This window comes from Arvicola amphibius, chromosome 11 (genome assembly GCF_903992535.2).
Source record: "Arvicola amphibius chromosome 11, mArvAmp1.2, whole genome shotgun sequence".
Taxonomy (NCBI): domain Eukaryota; kingdom Metazoa; phylum Chordata; class Mammalia; order Rodentia; family Cricetidae; genus Arvicola; species Arvicola amphibius.
Window position 1 is genome coordinate 113754185 of NC_052057.2, and position 23927 is coordinate 113778111.

At 40.2% G+C, this 23927-nt stretch overlaps 1 protein-coding gene across 1 annotated transcript; it reads right to left on the reverse strand.

Annotated features, from left to right (window-relative positions):
• Positions 1 to 1160: 1160 nt before the first annotated feature.
• Bpnt2 (3'(2'), 5'-bisphosphate nucleotidase 2) lies at positions 1161 to 22403 on the reverse strand. Its single transcript, XM_038347899.1, has 5 exons — positions 21915 to 22403; positions 11058 to 11220; positions 9734 to 9829; positions 5205 to 5366; positions 1161 to 4011 (listed from the first exon to the last, which is right to left on the reverse strand). The coding sequence occupies exons 1-5, from the start codon at positions 22299 to 22301 to the stop codon at positions 3740 to 3742; spliced, it is 1080 nt and encodes a 359-aa protein (XP_038203827.1). The 5' UTR covers positions 22302 to 22403; the 3' UTR covers positions 1161 to 3739.
• Positions 22404 to 23927: the final 1524 nt, after the last annotated feature.

A 23927-nucleotide genomic window follows, 5' to 3' on the forward strand; every position in this document is an offset into this window, starting at 1 on the left:
CTAGAAAAGGTAAATGATTTATCTAAAAGTAAAATGTGTAAAATGTGATCTATCTTGGTCTTACATTTAATTAAGAACCAAATGTTGAAACATCATTTCAGACTTATATACATCATGATCCAGTTCTTAGAAAAATGGACTTCAACTGGAAATGCTACATTATGCAAAAATAATTTATCAGTTTAATTTTAATGACTTTCCCCAACTCTGATATAAAAAACATTAAAAGAACTTAAAGTTTAATGAGAAAAAAGCTATTTTTCCCATTTATTAAAAAAATTGTTTTGTATTAGTAACATACAATGCCCTATTTAAGGCACAACTTTTTTTCTTAAGGAAAAAACCCCGCAGATTAGATAATTTTTTTTCTACACAGTTATAGGGCAGAGCCACTTTGCAGGCTTATCATTAAAGCCATCTAAATCCAGACCTACTATGAAAACCTACTGCTGTTTTCTCCACACAGCCAAGACAGGTGGTTGTGGCTAGAACAGCCCCAAAGAGTTCTTGCTTTAACCTCCCGGGTTGTCCCAGGAAGGCCATATTCAGCCATCACCAGGTTAAAATGAGTTTTGCATTAGCCCTCCACCTTACTTGTCTGGGCAACCAGAGTGCTGCCACCTCCAAAGCCAGAGTATTATCGGGTACTTGAACTCAGCACCTAAGAGCACGGGGTCAGGAAAGGCGAACACTGGCCTCCCTCCCTCACTGCTGTCTCTTATGGGCGCCCACGTCTTTCTTCTCTTGTAAGCCTGGCCCTGCCTGTATCTTCTGAGACAATCTTCAGAACAGTGCAAAGCAGCCCTAGGAAACAGAATCCACACAACTGCCATATGAACATGAATCTAGATGCTCTCATCAGTTCATTAGATATTGTTAATACCTCGTTTGAGTATTTCAGTTAAAAAAAACCATAAAACTGGGGAAAGGAGAAAAACCACAAAGTTGAATATGACTGTCTTGTAGGGCCTTGTAAAGGCAACTGAAATGGAGGGGGACTATAAGAATGAAAACCATCCGAGAAAGCAGGTTTCTTCAAGCGAGCTTACCTACCCGATTCACTGGCATATTCCAGGCTTATTATAGAGATTATCTCTAAAGATGAGTCAGGAGAAGTGCTTTGTGAAAACAGTAGTATTGAGACACAAGACAACACGAACTTTAAGGTTTTGAAGGTGATTTTCTTTACTTCTCAAAAATAATGGCTAACCAGATCTCTTCCAGGATTGATCACTTTCACTGTGAACTTTACCAAAGTCTCAATTCAGTGTTCAGTGGCCAATATAAAGAGGAATGTGTTTATAGAAGAAATCTGGGTTAAGCACGGGGCAAGGTGGCACAGCAGCTAAGAAAGAGGGCCAAAAGGAAACATAGGGCAGGGTGCAAAGGGACTGATGGGTGGCCTAGGAGACAGGCGAGGCTCTGATGTCTCTGCTTCTACCAAAGGGAAAAGAGGTGCACTTCCAAATGTAAACTTGCTTAGTTTGTTATGTTTAGAAATAAAACAATTTAATGTTAATTCTGAGAGATATTACATACTCTATGGCTAGTACATTCTGGCACAATAATACCTCATAAATAAATATAAATACCATTTTCCTTGTAATGTATATTGGCTCTTAAACAAATTTTTTAAAAATGAACTATAAATGTCTATATAAGTATGTAAAATCATTAGTAACTAGACAACACCAACAAATTATAAAATAATACTTTCAACTCTCAGCCAACATCTTTTGAGCTTAACACACATTGTTTATATCCTTAGTTATATAGATTAATGAAATTTAAAAACAATCTTGTTTGCTAATATGAACTAGTTTTGCTTCTACTGAATGATAAGTTTCCGCACATTAGAACATTTTCAATCACATTCCATTTCCTGTTCTGACATATTACAATGAAAACAAATGTCTGTATCACAGGACTCTGGTGAGTGCCTGCTTCTGTCATCTCTGGAGAAAGCAAATGTCTGTATCACAGGACTCTGGTGAGGGCCTGCTTCTGTCATCTCTGGAGAAAACAAATGTCTGTGTCACAGGACTCTGGTGAGGACCTGCTTCTGTCATCTCTGGAGAAAGCAGCATTTGCTTTCTCTTGTCATATTGCTAAGTAATTAGTGTCAGAAACTGTTGTCAACACTCACAACTCCTGCTACATAAACATTAAGTTTCCAACTTACAGAACTTGGACTTTTCACTGCATGAAGGCAATGCTAGCTAGGTCTGGGGAGAGCTCTGTACAGCACTAAGATTCCGTCCACTACTGAGGAACCACCGGGGCCTTGCACCTCATGACGTGAAAACCTACATGAGGTGTGTCTATCAGGCTAGCATGGCCACTCGGCTCAATTTTACCTCTAAGATAGGAAAATAAACAGAAAACTGCTTTAGGGTTATGTTTTTAAGAAAAGAAAATATGAGAAATTACTCATTCAAGTTTAGAAGGGTATCAAAGCCACATGAAAAAACATGATACATCAATTTTCTAGATCACGCTAAGAAAAAACACACCAACAAAAACAAGTTCTTAGAGCAACAGAAAACACAGCTTGGAAAGCAAGCTTAGTCAGCAACGTGACAAATGCCATCATCTCTTTTTCTAACCACATTCTGCCAACTGAATAGGGGAGAATTTTTCGTCAGTTTCATGACAGTAATCTGAGAGAAAACAACGGGATTATGGTTAAAAGTAATTTCTTTGAGAATGTGGTTATTTTAAGTCCATTAAAGTTAAAAAGGAACTGTGCCCATTTTTGATAATAAGGGAATCTCTACTGTTAAACCTGGCAAGGATGCAAAAATTTGCTGAAACCAAATTCCTGAAAAATAACGAAGACCAGTCAGTCCATTTAATGTGAAATAACTTTCAATTATTAGAAAATCATTTATATTCTTATAGTGTCTTACAGCATATTTTATCTCGAATAAAAAATATAGAACTCATAATGCTAATATTGAAGCTTAAAGCCAACTTCCAGCTCAACAGAGAAAGAATGGATGAATACATCTTCCAAGGGGAAATGAAAGTCAACAGTAACATGGCAGAAATGTTGGAACCATAGATAGACTTTGATGAAAACAAAGTCTACATCACGAAAACTCTAGCGCAGCTCATCATTTGTCTAGACTTTCTATCAGCTGGTGAATCTGTTAGTGAAGTTTCAGAGAAAAAAATCTGTTTATAGCCTTTTCTACTAAATCCATAGAAATGGCAGATGACCAGAACACTTGTTGCAATTAATGAATATGAGACTTCTTGTGCTTTCCATGTGAGGAGTAAAAATCACCAATGACTTTATTTTCAGTAAGATACAACCTCAAAAGTACACTACACATCTATACAAAATGAAGCCTTCCTCAAACCCAATTCTATACGAAATTCTCAACAGTGTAGACTCATCATTTGAGTGAAAATGGTGACTCATAACAGTGTAGACCTAGCTAGATTTTAATACACAAATATATATATATATATACACATACATATATATATATATATGCCTTGTGTATGACAACTGTATGAAAATAGTCTCAAAAATAAAGACAATACTTGAGAAATGAAGCAACCTAATTTCCCTGATTTTACATCCTATTTCAGGGAAAGTAAGTCTCTGATGCTTCATAAGTACTTCCTAAGTTCAGGATGGCCTTAACCATGCATAGTCTCCACCAGTCCTTTGAAGCTTCCGAAAGTTCAGGCTGAACAATTCACGGAGTTGCACTCTGCTTAGGAATGCTTATTGATGTCCTGACTTTTCTAAATCTGGGAGTTTTCTGACCAGAGCTTGGTGATTCATTTTAATGCTAGCAAGGAGTCCCCCTTCAATGCCATCGGACCCAGTGTAACTGATCTCTTCACCACTCAGAGTGGTCATATGCCCCCCAAGGGCTTTTAAAATAGCATTGCCAGCACAGATATCCCACTTTTTGATGTATGTCACATGAATATACAGATCTGCTCTTTCTTGACTCACGTCAGGCACATCCAAGAGTGCTAAAACTTTATAACCTAGAAGACAAAGAAAAAAATTAGGTCATTACTGAAATGCCTTAATAAAAAGTGTGCAAGTTTTTCAGGTATACAGTTGAAGGGAACAGGATGAGATGTTCATGAGCATTCCACACTGCCTTCACCTAATCTAAAATCAATCATCTCCCAACATAATCATGCTTACAAGTAACAACCCCAATATCAGGCAGTCAAAATAAGCTTATTATTTAAAGTTAGTCTCAATTATAACAGTCGGTCTAAGATACCAATTTTAAAAGAGCACTAGTTTAGTACTTTTTTAGTAAAGAGGTACACGTCCATTAAAATAAAAAAAAATAATAAAAAAATTCAAAAATGGAGGAGGACATTACATCTAGAAACTAGTTCATCTCAACCCTCCTACCTATCTGGACATTGAGTTTTCCTAACCAACATAACAGGCATCCTGTAAGGAAAAATCTAGGAAAGAAGATATATACAACTCACAAATTAAATATAAGGCTGAAAAGTATCATTTCTCCCATTCAAATACCTTAGCACTGCTGAAAAGGAATTAGAACACGAATGTTTTCTGATTTTAATTTATTTACCTGAATTAAAAAATTTCTGACGTGATAAATGTTCATCAAAAGGCTCTTTCAAGCCAAATCCGGGCTATGGTTTGCTCTTGTATACACCTCACAGTAACAATATCTGAATATTTATTACTGTCCACTTTCAACTGTGGACTCTGACTTCTAACCAAGTGTATAAGAGCAAGGGATATTATATATTACAATGGGTGAGCACAGTTCTTCTTGCTCATCCCAGATGAGAGAGCTGCAGAGGTCAATGATCCAGGGATTAGCCATTCTAGCAGTCCCTAGGATGATGACAGCTTCCCGCTGCAGGACATCTCAATTCTTCCACTTTTCCTCCTGACAGGCCCACCATTAAACACACAGAAAAATGATTCTAGGGTCAGGTGGTATTAAGAGCAGTCCTGCTGGTGTACAATGGTGGCAGTATGCTTTTGTGGTCATTTATGAAGAGCTACCAAGTTTCTTGACACGGGCAATGATAACGCAGGAGTCTGAGCCTGTCTTTAAAGTACATTGCCTCCTTATTTTGTGTCCAAGTATGAGACAAACACTTTGGTATCCAGAGAGATCTTTGCTCCTGCTGGAACATACTATGGAGTCGCAAGATGGGGAGAAACAGAGGGAACATACCAGCACCACCAGCTGGGATGATTGACGACTGATTTCCAAAGGTCTGTAAAGCAACTTGTTTGACCATCCCTGCATGAGAGCGAGATACAATGATCTTTGGGGTCTTCTCATTGTAGGAGGAGCGGGCTTTCACATTTGAACCACCATCTACCATTGCCCAAGCTGAAAAACAAGTAGGATGCCCATTAACAGCATTGAAGGTTTACAATTCCAAAGCATTACACAAATTACAATCTTCAGAACCAAGTGACTGGGGAAAAAAAAGAATCATTTTCTACAGATTTGATCATTTCCCTCGAACAGATTTTTCTTTTTAGGTAGAAAAATTACTTAAGTATTTAAATAAGAAAACAGGCATTTGTTGAAAAAAAACTTCCAAGTGCCCCGTGTTCTTCACAATTAGAATGGCTATCAAATATTTGGCATAAGAATTCTAGTACTCTCTCCATTATCAAATGAGCATCTTCTGAGACCACCTCGTAACTCGACTCCTAGCTCTACTTAGCCCTTTTCTTCCCTTCCTGCAAATGTCTCACTCAGCACAGTTCTTACCAAGCATCTTCACACTGAGCTCATCATCAGAGTCGGATTCATGATCTGTGACAAGGACACAACTGTTTGGATAATTCAAGTTTCAAACTTGATTTTCTTCTATCTCTACTTCTGATATACTCAGGTTCATTTATTTGCATATTTCTCATTCTCCCAAATTGCCTTAAGAACATAAACTATTTAAAGAAGTGAGTTAGTTTACCAACTGTCTTATCAGGAGCATGTCCTAGTGAGATGTTGTCTTGACATACTTGTGAAAAGGGAACCTCAACTGAAAAATTGCTTCTATGAAATGGGCCATGGGCATGTCTGTGCAGCATTTTCTTGACTGCTACTTAACGTAGGAGGGCCCAGCCTATGGGCAGTACTATCGCTAGGCCAGTGAGCTTGGACTGTATAAGGTAGCTGATCAGTTAAAGAGATGGTTCAGCATTTAAGAGGACTTGCTGCTCTTCCAGAGGACCTGAGTTCTGTTCCCAGCCTTCATGTCAGGTATTTCACAACTGCCTTTAACTCCATCCCAGAGGATCTGATCCTCTCTACTAGCCACTGTGGGCACCCTTACATATGTGTCATATACTCACAAAGACACATTCAGATACAGAAATAACATTTTAAGGAAGGTAGCTGAATGTGGAAGCCTGGGAACAAAGCTGGGAAACAGTGTTCCTCTGTAGATTTTGATTCGTGCTTCTGCCTTGGCTTCCCTTGATAACGGACTATACTTTCCAAGACGAAATCAACCCTTTTCTTCCTACGTTACTTCTGGTCATGGTGTTTATCATAACAACAGAAAGCACAGTAGAACAGAGCATGAAAATGCAAAGTCAATTGAATATGGTGGCTCTTACCTATAATCCCAGCATTTTAGAGGTGGAAGCAACAGGGGTTGCTTTGAGTCCAAGGCCACTGGAGGATGCATAGTGAATGCCAAGCCACCCTGACACAGAGTGTAAAACCCCTCCCTATCTTAAGAAGAATGAGTCAAAGAAAAAGAAACCAAGAAACAGGTGGTGGTGGGAGAAGTTTTGAAAGAAGGGAGGGGCTTCCAGGGATAGCTTGAAATACATGTATAGATTTAAGTTTTCCTCACTCTGGTGCAAATAAGGCAAGAAAACAAATTTAGTCAAAAGTAAACCAGTTAGATTGCTATCCTAATACTCATTCACTATGCCATACCATGGTTAGCAATGAAGGTAGTTTATTCCTAGCTACAGGAAAAAGAAAAAAGAAAAGGGGAGTCTGGGTTTCTAAGTCACCATGGATGATGGCAGCCAACTAAAAACTATACACAATAACAAGGAAGTGAATATAGCTATACATACATACATACATACATATACGTATGTATGTATGTGTGTATATATATATGCAGAGTAATTAGGAAACAGAGACAAATCCAAACCCATGAGATGGCAAGGAGACGGCAGTGTAGATCAGCAAAACTACTGCCAAATACAATTTCAATGTCTCCAATAGCAGGAGCTTCAGAGAAGCACCAAGAGAGCCAATGTTCCTTCTTGACCCAATATAAGTCAATAAGAAACACTTAGAAGGAAAGGCTTAGAAAGGACATGGAAATTGGGGCAGTGGAGGGAGAAAGTATCTTCGGCATTTGGAAAGGCAGCCAGAGCTGTGAGAAGGCAACAGGACAAAAGTAAAGTAGGCACTTGGTAAGAAGGCCCCCATCCTTCTTACAGGAGGAAGGTCCCGGAGAAGGAGTAGCCAGTGGCATCCCATCAACACACCCAGAGACTAGGTGTCCTATGGGAGAAGAGGCCTGCTCTCCGGAGCAAGGAAAGACATGGGGCGAAGTGATGCAGGAAGCTGCTCCTCACTAAAAGAACAGAAAGCAACAGCTTAGTGGCTGAAAGAAATCCACCTCACTTGACAGGACCTTGTTTTAAGTGAGCACCTTAAATCCATTCAGGAGCATGCAGAGAAATGAAAATGCTGCATGTCATGGGGAATACTGGTTAGCTGAGGCAAATGTAGTACTTGTAACTTTAAAGTACACTGGAGGAAAAAGCTCATGAGTATTTATCATAATTTTGTCTGTAATTATTTACAAAAAGTTTCAAAAAGTGGGGAAAAAATACCCAAATTCTCTAAATTCTTTTCTAACTTTGCCAACTATTCTGTTTTACTGAGAAGTGAACTTACAATGTTTTAGCTCTAGGGGTCAGTATTGTGTAGGATACTAGCAATTACTAATTCAGTATTTTAAAAGGTACTTCATGTTACATATGCAATACATTAATTTATAGCACTTTATTGGACACATATTTTTTTAAAGTTTTACTTTTAAACCATGGTTAAGTCTGTGTGTGAATCTATAACACAGGCACAGATGTTACAAAGCCAGGGTAGCGTGCAGACCTCCTGGAGCAGGGGTGTCAATGTGGATGCTGAGAACTGGAGCTTGAGCCCTTTGCAAGAGTAAACAGGTACTCTTACCCACAGAGCCATCCCTCAAGCTCCAATGGATATTTTTAAGTTAGATTTGGGTGATAAGGTATAAGATCAGCTACATATGTTTATTTTACAGAAAATAAAGAAAAGGCCTGTAGGGGCCAAGCAGAGAGCCCGACACCTAAGGCAAAGCAGTGTCTCTCGCTCCTCCGACTGTATTAGTTACACTTAGCTACAAAGAATGTAAATCTGATTACTGTGGCTCAGAAAGTAAAGCTAAAGAATAGGAGTGGTTTAGTAATCAAAAACCTAATGCCTGTTTTTTTTCATTTTATATGGTATATTGATATATATTTATGTAGTTCCACAATATTATCTTGAAGTTCTTTACATTTAATATATTTTATTATTTAAGTATTTCATACACACATAGAATATTTATATCTTTTAAATATAGCAGCTGTAAGAAACAAATACACAAATTTAAGGATGACACTAATATTATCCATAATACATGGTCATAGTTTTCAATACTGGCAGTGTGGATACTGGAATAGCCTTGTGGTCTTAGAGAATGATGGTGCCGAGGGCCATAATATTTGTCCTATGAGTTGATGGGAATTAACCAATTAAAAGCACAACAAATCATTGCAGGCAGTCAGCAATAATATTTATACTAACTACTCTTCCCCCACAACAGTAATAACTTGTGCTGTCATGGTGAATATGAGATCACTGGCCATATTGTAAAGACCAGAAGGACACAGGCAGCCTTGTTGAGTAACTGTAGTATAATTTCTTCTCTGATGAAGAGACTCTACCCAGCTCAAGCAAGGTAAACATGGCTCTAGCAAGCCTTGCCCTTCTCTCCCATTCCCTCTGCCTTCCTAATAACTGTTGGGTTGCACTCCTAAAGCTGGTCATCAGGTCTGTTCCCTTATTTGACCCTTTCCTCCTACCAAGGTCCAGCGATCAAAAGCCCCCCTTGGCTCACCTAATTAACATGCCCAATTAAAATTACACACCTCATCCTAACACAGGGCTTCCCCTGTCACCTCTATAAATGGCCATTTACTTAAGAGCACCACCTGTCTCCTTTTTAATCACAGGCAACAAATACTGCTTTCCCCTGTTCATTTGTTCCCTTCCCTTTCTCCCTTTTCCCCTATTGCCTGTATTTGTCTCTTATTCCCTGCCCTATGTTCCAGTGCAGTGCAAAAAGAAAAAGAGGAAGAAAGAAAGAAAGAAAGAAAGAAAGAAAGAAAGAAAGAAAGAAAGAAAGAAAATCACCTCCAATGACAGCATAAAAGAAACACAAGACACCTTGCTGGGGAATGTTTCTACCTTATTAGTATTTCCAACAGATTTTTTTTCCCATAAAGCTCTGTTTTGCCACATACTCTTAGTGTCAACCATAAAATCTGCATCCTCCTCAGACAAATAGTGTACAAGGATAGGAGACAGACTTCAATTGCTAAAATCCTAGTACAGTTAAGTGCTACAGACAAACGGTTCAGTACCACAAGTACCACTGCGTCTCAAAAGAGCTCAGGTATACGTCATACCTGTATATTCAGAAAATGGCTTGTGAATAACTCCTAGCACAGGTTTGCCATTCACAGCTACACACACCATGGTAGTGACATAATTCCGAAGATCCTCTAGGAGAAAACACAAAGGCATGGCTGTTAAAGTACTGTGTTTAATGCAGCACACAACAGGATACTTACTTTATCAGAATTGAGATGTGTACAACGCCTTTCAAAAGCAAAACTGCCCTAAGCAGGAAGAGAGCTGCTAAGTACATATGAGATCTGGTTCTTGGGTTAGTCACTCAGTCCATCATTTTAGTAACTCCACTTCTTAGTACAAATTAACTAAGTCAAACTTAGTTTCCTTATCTGTATAATACAGATAACAATTGTCCATCTTCAAATACAAATTAACCTTTAATCTCATAATCAAATTTAAAAGTCAAGTTATTACTTTAAAATAGTATTGTACAAAGGAATATGCACACTAATTATTATTATGGACTGAAATTATCATTTCATTTTAGAAAACAAACTCAATAGTCTACATTTCTGCTATTTACTCATATAAATCAGTTTTGCAATGTTAGTTTTATGAATGTACGTATGAATGAATGTATGTATGTATGTACGTTCACACACACACATACATACACCTGTGCCTTTCCTTAATAGTACTAATCTATTGAGTACACATTACAGTTCAAGTTCAGTATACAGAATGCCAAGGTCAAAGTACAAACTCACATATTCTGGGGGTCTTGCCTTATAGGGGGACAAATTAATTTTAATATATACCACACAGCGGTAAAGCAAGAATTAGATATTGTGTGTAAAAAAGAGCCTGAGAAAGGACCAGAGAAATGAAACTTGAGCTGGGCAAGAATAACGTGAATGTGTGTGTGCGTGTGCGTGTGCGTGTGTTTGCAGGTTGGTGGCGATAATCTTCTTTTGCTACTTTTCACTTTCTGGCTCCATTAAATGTACTACTTTAAATTCATATATCAGATGTATATATAACAAAACCTGAATTCTCAATAGCCAAAGTAAATATTATAATCTGGCACACACTTTCCTTAGTGTTAGGCAGACACGGGTAGTGTGCTGGAGCCACTGAAGGAGGCGGTGTTATCAGAGGAGTATGCTATGGTAGGGAAACAGGTGAGAGTCATCCGTCCGTCTGAATGGTTCATGTAATATCCTGATAACCTAGCCTGCTTGTCTGGAAATCTAATCGGATTCTTAAAATCCAACTGGAAGGTTCTTAGATTTGTAAAGGATGTGCCACCATGTGTACACAATCTGCATTGGTCTAGGCTCTCTAACAGAAAATGACAATCTAATGCTTGAGACTCACCCGTGTACTCCTGGGTAGCATCAAGCGGGTCAATCCAGACAGTCACGCTTTCCGCAGGTACTTCTTTAGGAACAACTACTTCCTTCAGGATGTCCTCAGGAATCTTACGATTCCATACAATGACCTCCTTGTCAGATGCATCCACATGTTCCTCAGTATTTATCTACAGTGGAAATAGTTGATATTACAAAAGAAAAAACCATTATTATTTAATAGATCTCAAAAAATGTATCTCAGATAATTCATAAAAAAATCTTATTAATGATAGCCTTAAATTATTTCAAGGAATTTAATGCAATTTTTTTTTTAAAAAAGCATCATATAAAAGCATTGTAGTGACATTTTATCTTCAAATACTTTCTAATCTAATATTCAAGTTTAGTGTTTTGGTTAATGATGACTAGACTCCAAGTACAGACAGGGATCTAATACAAATTGAGAAACCATGTATCACAGAAGTTAGTCAGTCCCGGCTGAATCAGGAATAAAGATCCTAAGGGACTGAAGCTGGAGCAGTCCACAGCCCAGGGCTAGGGAGGCTCATGGGGGAGGCGTGGGCCTCAGGCCACCATTAGGCTATTATTATAGGACTCATTGTTAAAAAAGAGTAAAAAAAGAAATTCTAAAGCCTGAAAACAGATATTTTCTAGAGCACTGGACATAAGCAACTTCAGCTAGAAGCAAATAGAACAATAACAATGCAAGTTACACAAAGGATGTGCCTTAAAAACAGAATTTGAGTGCTAAGGGGTAAAATGACTGAGTGGATTGTTTGTCTAAAATGTACCTTTAAACAGTAAGGAAAAAGAAACCTGGAGATCACTAAATAGATGTAGCTAGCATATTACAAAACCCAAATAAATTGAAACAAGCAATCAAAAAGGGTACAAAAACGAATGCCTAGCTATCTTTTAACTATATACCAAAGATGTGTCAGAGAGAAAGAAGGTAAAGTAAAAAAAAAATTCTGTCTTCTTATTCATAAAAGAAAAAAAACATAAATCTGATTTATCATAATTATATAAAATTGTAGAGTGAGGAGAGAATATATAGGAATATATTTTTATTTCACATTTGTGAGTGTTTTGCCTGCAAGAATGTTTGTGTTATCACATATGCCCAGTACACTGGTGGCCAGAAGATTGTGTAGAACCCTCATGAACTAGACTTAAAGAAGGTTTGTGAGCTGCCATGTGGATGCTGGGAACTGAACCTGGATTCTCTCTAAGGACGCTGAGCCATCTCTCCACCCCAACAGTTTTCAGAGCCAGTACTTTCCATAGGCCACCATCTATATGGCACATGCAGTAATGGGCACAGTAAGAGCTCTGTTGAGCAAAGGACACTGCAGACCTCTTTCCCTGGCATTTTCCACTGCGGCACCCTGACTACTGAGTGAATAACTAGCTATGAAGTGACCGGTGTTGTGTACTGTAGACTGTCTTGAGGCAGTCCTGGCTAGATGCCCATAAAACCTTCTAAGGTGTATCTGTCAGTTTTGAGAACCAAAAATGTCTCCAGATGTTGCCAAAAAATAGACCTCCATTCTGTCCCACATAGAATCACTGCTTTAAATACTGAGCTTACTACTGTAAACATTGTCAAAGCCCACTGCTAGGGAGCCTGTAGGCTCCGAAAGAGGACTCACTGATTTTATCTTTCTGAATTATATAATCAGATTGTCTTATAAGTATTTTGTTTCTGTGCTTAGCTCCATGTATTTAAGTGCACCACATGTGTGCCCATGGTGGCCAAAAGGAATTCGATTCCCTGGAACTGGAACAGTTGTGAGCAGCCATGTGGGTACAGGGACTGGAATCTGAGTCCTCTGCAATAGGATCAATTGCTCTTAACCACTGAGATATCTTGTGAAACCCTAAATATTTATATTTATATCCATAGATTTGCATTATTTCAACCTTCGTCCGAGAAACTTTTTACTGCAGTACAGCAGATAGTGGCTAATGCAGGGACACCATGCTGCTCAAAATGCAGAGTGATAGAAGTGCTCATAGCCATAGACAAGACATCAGTGCTGCCCCCACCAAGGCTCAGGTGACATCTAGAAAGAAGAGGTAGAAAGAATTCAAGAGGTGGAGGACGGAGAGGATGCTGTGAAACACTATGACGTGGCTGTTGCACACACATGAACTCACAGCAGTTGTCATTTACACAGCCTGAAACAAAAGTAAGTCAGTAAAAAAAATTCCACCGAAAGTTCCAACTCCTAGCAGCTAATGGCTCCTGGGGGTAATGTGTGCATTATCTTTTCTATATAAGTATGGCCACGGGAAGCCTGTCTATGCCCCCAGCAGATGGCCCATGCTATCTGCTGGGCACATAGGCAGTACTACTTTGACTTACTAGGTTAAAATCCATAGTTGTAAAGGGCATGTATTTGATGGGAGGGTTCTGGGAAGAGCTGGACTGGAGTAGGGAGAGGTGGATATGACTGAGATACACTGCATACATGTATGGAATCTTCAGAGTATAAAACCATTATAAAATTAGTGTTTATTAATGCCTATTTAATGCTGCGTTATTTATATAAACTAATTTTCATTAGTTTATACAATTAATGAAGCAGATCAAATAACTTATCTATCTGTACCTTAAAAACTAGGCTAATGGTGGCTGCAGAGATGGCTCAGTTGGTAAAGTGCTTGCTGTATAAGCATTAAGTTCTGAGTATGGATGATCCCCAGCACCCATGGTAGGCAGGTGTATCCCTAAAGTTTTGTGAAAGAAGATTAAAGAACCCATTGAACAAAGTATTCTGCTGGATGGCGGTGGTGGCAGTGCAGGCCTTTAATCCCAGCACCGGGGAGGTAGATCTGTGAGTTCAAGGCCAGCCTGGTCCACAAAGAGCGTTCCAGGGCAGTCATATTTGTTACATAGAGAAACCCTGTCTCGAAGAAACAAAAACAAAACAACAATAATAAAATAGAACTATAGTGAACCACTGTGCTTTGGTTCACAATAGGCAGAGCCAAAGTGCATGGACTGGTAGTTGCCTAGAGCAGGGAATAGAAACAAGTGGACAATTAGAAAAACAGAAACCAAGCCATGATGACAGTTCTACAACATGGAAAATTTACCAAAATTATTGAATTATATAATTGGAGTAGACAAATTTTATGGTATATGAGCTATGCTGCAATAAAATCACTTATAAACAAACAAAAAACCAGGTTAGTTAGAGAAGCCTGAAAGGTGGTATTAGACTTAAGACCTAAAAGAGAACACAGCAGGCTCTAGAGAAAGTGTATTCTAGCTCTTGGATAAGAAATGCGGACCCTGAAATGAAGAGCATGTCTAGTTCATTCCTGGGCAGCTTGAAGGCAGTATGACTGTGAAGGCCCGGGACTTGAGGTCAGAGTAATGGAAGCCGTAGTTACAGAGTACAATCCAAAGGGAACTGCCTTGTCTTATAATCTCTACTACCAATGTACAGAGGACAGAAGAGTGGGAGACAAAACACTGGAATGAATTTAATAAGCCATGATTTACGACTGATGACTAAACAATGGGACAGAATTAGAATGCAGCTAACGGACCACGATTTGCAACTGATGACTAAGCAACGAAACAACACAAAAGAACTTGAAGAAATATTCCAGATTATCATGTGGAAAATAAATACCTATCATCAACTGCATTTTAATGTATCAGAAACAAATATTTAATTTTCTTTACTTCATATTGAGTCCTGAAATCATTTTCTGAGGTGTTCGAATCAAGGATACCAGCTCCACCTACCAGAGTAATAATATACTACTCAGGACCTTTGGAAAAGCAGCCAGTGCTCTAAACTGTTGAGCCATTTCTCCAGTCCTGTCTCTGACGCTTTTTGCCTGTTCTTGGGACCCTTTTCCTCCTACTGGGTTGCCTTGTCCACTTTCCTCCATTGTCACTGACAGGGTCAGTCAGTCAGTCTTGATTCTACCTCCCAATTTTGCACCACCATGTCTACTAAGAAAATACTTAAGCCACTAGAATCACTTTCTCACTAGAGTCCTGTAAGAGTCTTTACATTTTTCCTATATTCTGTATCATAGTCACTAATTTATTCAACAAGTATTTAATGATTATTGTACTCTAAGTCATTTTTAGCTACAAAAATAGAATGCATAAATCAGACAAAAATTATTTCCCCTACAGAGCTTTGCTTTTCATCTATTTAATATTTACTCATTTATTTATTCATTTACTCATTCACTCATTCCTCATACATTGCATCCTGATTGCAGTTTCCCCTTCCTCCATTCTACTGGGTCCTTCCCCCACCCACAGATCTGTTGCCCCTGTGTCCCTTCAGAAAAGATCAGGCTTCTCAGGGATATAAACAGAACATAATGTAAAAAGATGTAATAATAAAGCTAGACATAAACCCTCATATCAAGGCTGGACGGGGCAACCCAGTAGGAGGAAAAGGGTCCCAAGAACAGGCAAAAGAGTCAGAGACAGGGCTAAAGAGATGGCTCAGCAGTTTAGAGCACTGGCTGTTCTTCCAAAGGTCCTGAGTTCAATTCCCTGCAAACACATGCTTACATGGATTACTTTATTCCAACATAGAGCACTCATACATGAAATAATGTAAATAAATCCTCGTACCTACTGTTTGGAGTCCCATAAACACAATCTACATAATCACAACACATATGCAGAGGACCTAGGTCAGAACCATACAGACTCCCTGTTGTCACTTCAGTCTCAGTAAATCCCTGTGAGTCCTGCCTAGTTAATTCTGTGAGCATGTTCTCCCAGTGTCCCCAACCCTCTACAATCCTTCCCTTCCGCAGAGTTCCCCAAGCTCTACCTAATGTTTGGCTATGGATCCCTGCATATGTTCCCATGAGCTGCTGGATGAAGCCTCTCTGATGATAACTGGTCAGGGGTGGGGCGCGGTAGTGTCAGGAGACACACTTAGTCATCAGGGAAATACAAGTCAAAACTACTATGAGATTCCATCTTATACCTGTCAGAATGGCTAAGATCAAAACCACAGCTCATGCTGGCAAGGATATGGAGCAAAGATTGCTGCATATCCTACATTGCTGGTAGGAGTGGAAACTTGTATAGTCACCACAGAAACCAACTGTGAATCAATCTACCTCAAGACCCAGCCATACCACTTCTGGGTATATACCCAAAGGATGCTTTATCCTACCACAAGGGCACTTGATCAACTATGTTTATCGCAGCCTTATTCTTAATAGTCTAAAACTACAAACAGCTGCCCTTCTTAACAACCTGCCATCTTGTTAAATCAGATTAGGTTGATCCTAATTTAAAAGAAATAAACAAACAAAAACCCTCCCAATAACTTTCAGCATGCAAAGATTGAATATAGAGTTTTCACATCTATTAGGTAAATCCTAGATGATCCTAGATGCTAACAAACACTAGGCAGAGTGTCTCTCCATTTGCGTATTTATATTTGCACTCAAAAACTTACCATCTTCTTATAGGGATTTTTATACTTGCTGTACTTCTCCGCTAATTCAAACTCTCTCCAGCTTACTTAAGATGGTCTACAGATCTCTACAGATCTCAATTCAAATGAAAATATCTCAGTCTGACCTTCCCATACTACATAAAGATCCCTAGCACACTCTTTGCACATAACAAGACTTTTTCCTTTTCAAAGACCTCATAAGTTCCCAAAATGATCTTGTTTGTTTGCATATTAACTTACTTATCTTGAATAGCCAAGTCATAGATTCTCTTGCAAAACACCCATAAAATTTGGACCGTCTAAACCAAATGTAAATGTTCAACTATCACTCCCTAATTGAAGACACTATTCTTAGCCTACAGTGGTTTGGATTTTTCCCTCCTCCATTTATTCTCCTCCACTCTTCTTCTGTGTTAGCAATTCAGCCTCCTGTGTGCTCAATGTCTCTATTCTTGGACTTCAACAGGGAACTAAGTATGACAAAATCACAGAACCGTAGGACGTCCTACAAACAACAGTTCTCACCATTCACCACCATCCCTTCTTATCCCAGACTGGCTACTCTCAAAGAAGTCATTAATGATAGGAATGGAAAATGAAGCTTTCAAAGAACCTATAATTTCAGTGAATGATATAAAGCATTTCTAGAAACCAGAAAATTGCAAACTGATTATAGGCTATTCCTGTAAGTGATGCCTAGTCTTGTAATTTCCACCTATTCTTGGCAACTACTGATCCGACATAGTTGTTTATTAGCCTTAAGTATTATTAAGCATATATTTCTTTTGGCCAGCTGTTCTTCTTTGGTAAGTCTGCCTAATGCTCACAAAATCTAATTCTTATTTCCTTCCCGGGCATATCAAAGGTCACAGTACTCATTTCCCTTGCAATAAGAAAACATACATTGGATGTTCTAGCCAATGAATTATGGACAAAAATGTGACATATCTAACTTTGTTGCTCATGAAAAGAAGAACAGTTTTCCATGTTTCCCTTTCATGTTGCCATGGCAGAACTACACATTAACAACAACAATGGGGTCAGAAAGACAGGATGAAGGACAGATATGCTGACAATGCTTCTAGAGCATCGCCTGCTCAGTCTTGGTGATGAACGCATTTTCTCTTTCATACCTAATACTGTAATCAGTTTAAAAGGCAGAATAAATTCTTACATGTATGATTGGATTTAATTTGATTTTCTTTCTCTAAACCTCTACATTGAAGAGAAACAGAAGGAACACATTTAAGTGGTTTGAGAGGGAGGAGCAATATAAGATAAAAAATAATATAGCAAAATGAAAAATGTAGATCTGAAGAGAAAAAGTCTTAAGGGAAGCATAAACTATTATAAACTATGGTTTGATACAACATCTCAAATCCACTATAAGCAATGATAGGGTGTCCAGATTTTTGTGATATATGTGAGACAGCTATAAAACAGAAGTTGTGATCTGTAACTTTTAAAATGGAAAATGTTAATTGGTGCAACCACTTCAGGGTTAGCAATCATATTTACTTAATATAAAGGTTATTAAGCTACTACACTATATGTACTTATATGTATATGTAACACATACAGACATATATACAGGTTTTCAGGTTAGTCTTGTAACTTGGACTCCAGAAAGGTGAGACAAACTATTCTCTATCAGTTCTAAGAAAAGTTTAATACCCCAAACACAATTAATACTGTTACGATAGTTCAGTTAATTTAGGGTTGAAGGGGCTTTTGGCCTTTAGAAGAATCACCCATCTAGTGCATTCATCCATAAATAATTATATAATTGATATAGTTTTAGATATAACATCTCACACATAATTCTCTATATGCTATACACTATAAAGCACAATAGGGTACTGAGATTTTTGACTAAACATTATTTCTGTGTATGGCTTGAGTGTTTCATGATAAAAATTAGTGTTTAAAAGAGCAGAAGCACCAGGTGGTGGTAGTGCAGGCCTTTAATCCTAGTACTTGGGAGGCAGAGGCAGGCGGATCTCTGAGTTCGAGACCAGTCTGGTCTACCAAATCTAGTTCCAGGACAGGCTCCAAAGCTACAGTTTAGAAACCTTATCTTGAAAAACCAAAAAACAAGCAAACAAACAAAAAGAGCAGATGCAGTACAGTTCTTCAGTCTTCCGCAATCCTGTGGAAAGCCTAAGAAACAGAATGGAAAGGGAATGTGTCCCTTCATGAACCATGACAGCTGAACTGAGCCAGGAGTCTTCTCTGTCCTCTGACAAAGACATACACTATAGGATCAATGCTTCTTGTGCCTTTGGGTTTTAGATGAACTACGCCACCAACTTTCCTGGGTCTCTTGTGTGCAGGCTGAAGACTGTGACTGTTCAACTTCCTAAAGAATTAGCCCTCCTACTAAATAAACATCAGCCATTTCTCTAGAGAATAGCTACTTTCAAAATGTATAAACGAATGCCCCCCCATACCTGTCCTATTTTATTTTTACTTTAAAAGACCTTTTCTTTTTTTCCAGACAGGGTTTCTCTGTGTAACCTTGACTGTCCCAGGACTTTTCTGTAAACCAGTCTGGCCTTGAACTTACAGATCCACCTGCCTCTGCCTCATGAGTGCTGAGATTAAAGGTGTGAACCACCACTGCCTGGCTAAAAGACCTTTTCTTACCACTTTCCTCTTGAATAAAACCTTGTAACAGATACCTTCTATTATTTTAGATCTTAAAAACAAAACCCAAAGCAAACAAACAAAGCTAGGTTCTTCTCTTGCTTCCATGAGTCAACTCCTCACAGGTCCAGCTTCTTAAGACTCAGCATTATTCCCCACCTGCTCATCAGCTTTCCTTCTACATCATGCATGGTACAAGACATGTTCACACAAAGGGAACTAATGAGCTCCAAAGGAGCTAGGTCTCCACTTATACGGTTTCATTTGGTTTCCAGTCTAATAAATTGGGAGTAAAAGGGGACAGCTCAGTATTACATCCTAAGTTCAATGAACACAAAAATGAACACAACATCAGATCTGTTGTATCAATCAATACCTAACCTCAACACTCAAGGCAGACAAAAGATTCAGCCACAAGAAAACAGCTATCTTCTATTAAGGCACTGTGTTAACACCTGAAATCCAACAGCTACCCTTGATAGTTAATCTTTTTGTTTTCTACTTATATGTACACACACACACATACACAGATATTTAAAGACTTACGATGTAGCTGACTTTACCTTACATTAATAAAGTAGCTGTGCTTGCTACAGTCCTGTTGTGGAACATTAGCTGAAGATGTGCTACACTTGTTTATGCTGTGGAACATTTGTGCAAGGATTCCAAAATGCCTTGCATTCTTTTATGTTGCATGTGTCTGATTCTGTGAAGCTGTGTTACTTTGCCTGTCTAAAACACATGACTGGTCTAATTAAGAGCTGAATGGCCAATAGCTAGGCAGGAGAAAGGATAGGTGGGTCTGGCAAGCAGAAAGAATAAGCAGAAGGAGAAATCTGGAAAGGGAGATCAAGGAGGAGAGAGGACGCCAGGACCAGCCACCCAGTCACACAGCTAGCCACAGAGTAAGTAAAGAAAGATATATAAACTAGAGAAAGATAAAAGCCCAGTGGCAAAAGGCAGACGTGATAATCTAAGTTAAGAAAAGCTAGCTAGAGACAAACCAAGTTAAAGCTAGACATTCATAAGTAAGAAAAAGTCTCCATATATTCATTTGGGAGCTGAGTGGTGGGACCCCAAAGAGTAAAAGAGTTAAAAACAAAACAACCCCCCCAAAACACATTTCACTATCACTACCTTAATGCTTTTTCCATCAAGAGAAGCTCACATAAGCTCAAGTGTTACGAACCCGACTACCATTTAGAAAACAGGCACGAATGAAATATAAATGTAAAAATTGCTATGAAGTTCGATTAAAGTCCTATGTGACCATTATCTGAGCCTCTACCTAGATTATAGTAAATGTATTCATTGCAGTACTATATAACTATCGTATATCAATATCCCCCAAACTCCCATTTCTTTCACTACCTCTGAATGAAATTGAAGTGATTTGAGAAGACAAAGATATTTCACAAGTATATCTCACATCTAGTTGTAAACAACGGTGTGATTTGTCACAGTAACACAAAAAGCAGTAAGGTACAAGAAAAAGTGGAAATAGTGTTTTGTTTGGGAAGGCATTTGGAAAAAAAAAATCTCATAAAGTCAATGACATTTGCCATCCAGCGGCTTAATAGTTGAAGTTCAATGTTTCACTGAGGCAAAAGCAGAAAAGACAATGACACAAAGCCAGGAAGGAACGAAAACCAAAACCGTAATGGAAGAGGGGAGAGCGTTCTGTAAGTTAGGAGATTCTTCAATGACAATTCTTTGAAGATCAGCAGGTCAGGAACCTTCCAAAGAAACCCGAGTTTATTTATCAACAAAACTATTGGAAGCAACTTTTATTTTCAGAAGCCAAAACCCATCTATTGTTAGGTGATATATTTAAAAGATTGTGTTACACTATGTTGAGCCCTTCCCTCTGAACTACAATAAACTGGAAAAGGCCCAGTGAAAAGTCAGAGGAAGAAGCTGAGGCAAGTGGATCCTGAATTCAAATCTAAGCTTAATTCCAGCTCCACCGGGACTAAAGAACCCCCGCAAGAAAGCAAGCATGTGAAGGCACGCGCACTCACACACGTGTACACACACACACACAGAGACACACACAGACACACATGCACACACCCCAAAAAGCAGCCGCACTGAAACGATTAATTCCAAGAGAAAAGAAATGCCTAGATTAAGAAAATGTCAATTCCTATCCAAGAAACCCACCAAAGGGAAGGTCGATGTTACTTAATTCTCTCTGATATAAAGACTCTTGAGAGCTAGGATACACTTAAATGAAACTTCGAGAAAGCCTATCTTCAAATGTTTCTTGAAAGGCAGTCCAAACTACGGAGTCTTGCTAGCACAGCTTGGGCAACGCATGAGCACATTCCCTTCCTCCCGCTGCTCTGCACACTCAAGATTTCTACAGGCCTTGGCCTAGTTGGCGGGGTTGTCTGCCAGAAAACACGGACTCGACAGCCAGGTCCTCCTCTAGACATCCAATCCTAGGAGCACACAAAGGCCCAAGAGGTCCAACCCCTTCACTCGAATAAGAGCCTGTTACAGACGCCCCTGGTTCACTCGGCCAGCACCCCGGCATCCAAGCCCACCCAGGTCTCCCCAGTGCGGACACACCCGCCCACCCACAACCCGGGAGGGGAGGAGGAGCGTGACCCTGAGTGGGAAAACTCCAGGCTCGCCCAGCTCCAGGGTGCGTGACCTTGCACGCGTTACCTCCTCGGTGTCTCCAAGTCCCCCACCCCTGCGAGTCCAGGGCGCTCCCGATCGGCGAGGGCACCGGGGCCAGCACCCACCTGCACGTTGGGGAAGGCCGTCTTGAGCAGGTAGAACATCTTGCGGTTGGAGAGCACGTCGCCGCTGGTCATCTTGTCCTCGGCGCCCTCGCGCGTCTTCCCCTTGGACTTCTCGTGGAGGACGTTGCTCTCGCGGACCCGCCTCACCTCCTGGCCGCCGCGCTCGGCCGCCAGCACCGCCACGGCCAGCATCTCGCGCAGGTCCACCGCGCCCCCGTCGCCGCCGGCCGACTCGGCCGCCCCGTCCGCCGCCGGCTCGCCGCCCAGGCCGAACAGGCTGAAGCGGCCGGCCAGGAAGCCCGAGTAGAGGTGGTAGAGCACCCCGAGCCCCAGCAGGAAGAACACGGCCACCCCCAGCGGGGACAGGCGGATGCCCATGGGGGCCATGGCGCGCGACCGGGCGCTAGGGCCGCCTCCGGCCCGCCGCTCAGTCCGCTACAACGGCCCTTGTCTCCCGGCGCCCGTGCGCGCCATCACCGCCCGGGAAAAGCCGCCCCGAGCCCCGAACCCCGAACCCCGAGCCCCGCCGCCCCTGCCTCCAGCCGGCCGCTCGGCCTTCCGCATAGGCCAACGGCCGCGAGGTGAAAGGGGAGCAAGGGTGTATATCCGGGTTACGTGGGGAAGGGGGCGGGGAATAGTAGGATAGGCCCCGCCCTGGGGCGGGTCCATATTTGGGGGCGGGACCCGAGCGAGGCCGCGTGGCATTTTGAATCCGTCATGCTTGTGCCTCTGCAACTGTTTGAAATGGAGCCGCGGTGACGATGGCTTCCTATCACTCTGATTACTGAAAACAGGAAGGAAAGGCGTTTTAGAACGAACCGACCTGAGCCTTCCCCGTGGCACGTGTACAGTGGACCAAGCTGGGCGGGGCTGACGCCGAGGGAGGATTGTCATTTGCTTCTTCATTTTTGCTGGCCTTGTGATGGCTGAACCAGACGCTCTCAACCTGTGGGTCACAGACCCCTTGGGGTCGGCATGGCCCTTTCACAGGGGTTGCACATCAGATATTTACATTACCATTCATAAGAGTAGAAAAATTAGTTATAAAGTAACAATGAAAATAATTTTATGGTTGAGGGGTCACCACAACGTGAGGAACTGTATTAAAGGATTACAGCATCAGGAAGGTTGAGAACCACGGGTCTAAATGGTTATGTGTTGATGTGTAGATTATACTTTGTTTCCTCTAAGAAGCTGTGAATCCACACTTGACTAGGGGAAACACTGAAGGATTCTCTCTTTTCCAAGAAGATTTTAGCACAGACCTCTATACAGAGGTTAAAGGGGAAGAATTACTAGACTGGGACCACTTGGTTTAAAGTATATCGATTACATCATTATGAGCCAATAGAAGTTCACCGAATGTGGTATAATGCAGATGTATTTAAAAGAAATAACTGCCTTCTACAATATCACCGATCATTAATAATAGCAAATTCTCGATTTTAGTATTTAGTATTCAAAAATTTCTATTCATTTTTAAAAGAACATCTGGTGTTATATTAAATAGCCAGGCATAGTAGTTCACAATTGTAAACCCAACACTCAGGAAGCCAAGGCAGAAGGAGTACTGTGAATTCAAGGCTAGCCTGGGATACATAAAAGTTCCAGGTCAACTCCAGTTAACACATAAGATTTGGCTTCAAAAACAAACAAAACAATGCATAAATAAAAATACAACTCCTAAATGTTGTAATGTTTATATAAAAGTCAAAATCTAACCCATTTTGCTCCTCAGTTAAAAAACATTGGTGTAAAGTGGATTTTAATATTAGTCACCATAAAAGTTACAAGTATCTAAACTAATGGCTATCAGTTATTTGTTGACCTTTAAGTTTCTATACTGATCAGGCACTTGTAGAATTCACCCATAGAGTGCATGACTTTTCCTTCCTGTTGATGATAACTAGCTGAAAATTAAGGGCATCTAACACTAACCGCCCAGGAGACTCAGTAAAAAGACAGTCCCTCAAGCACAGAAAGCCAGAGAGCCTAAGTAACCGCATGATGCCG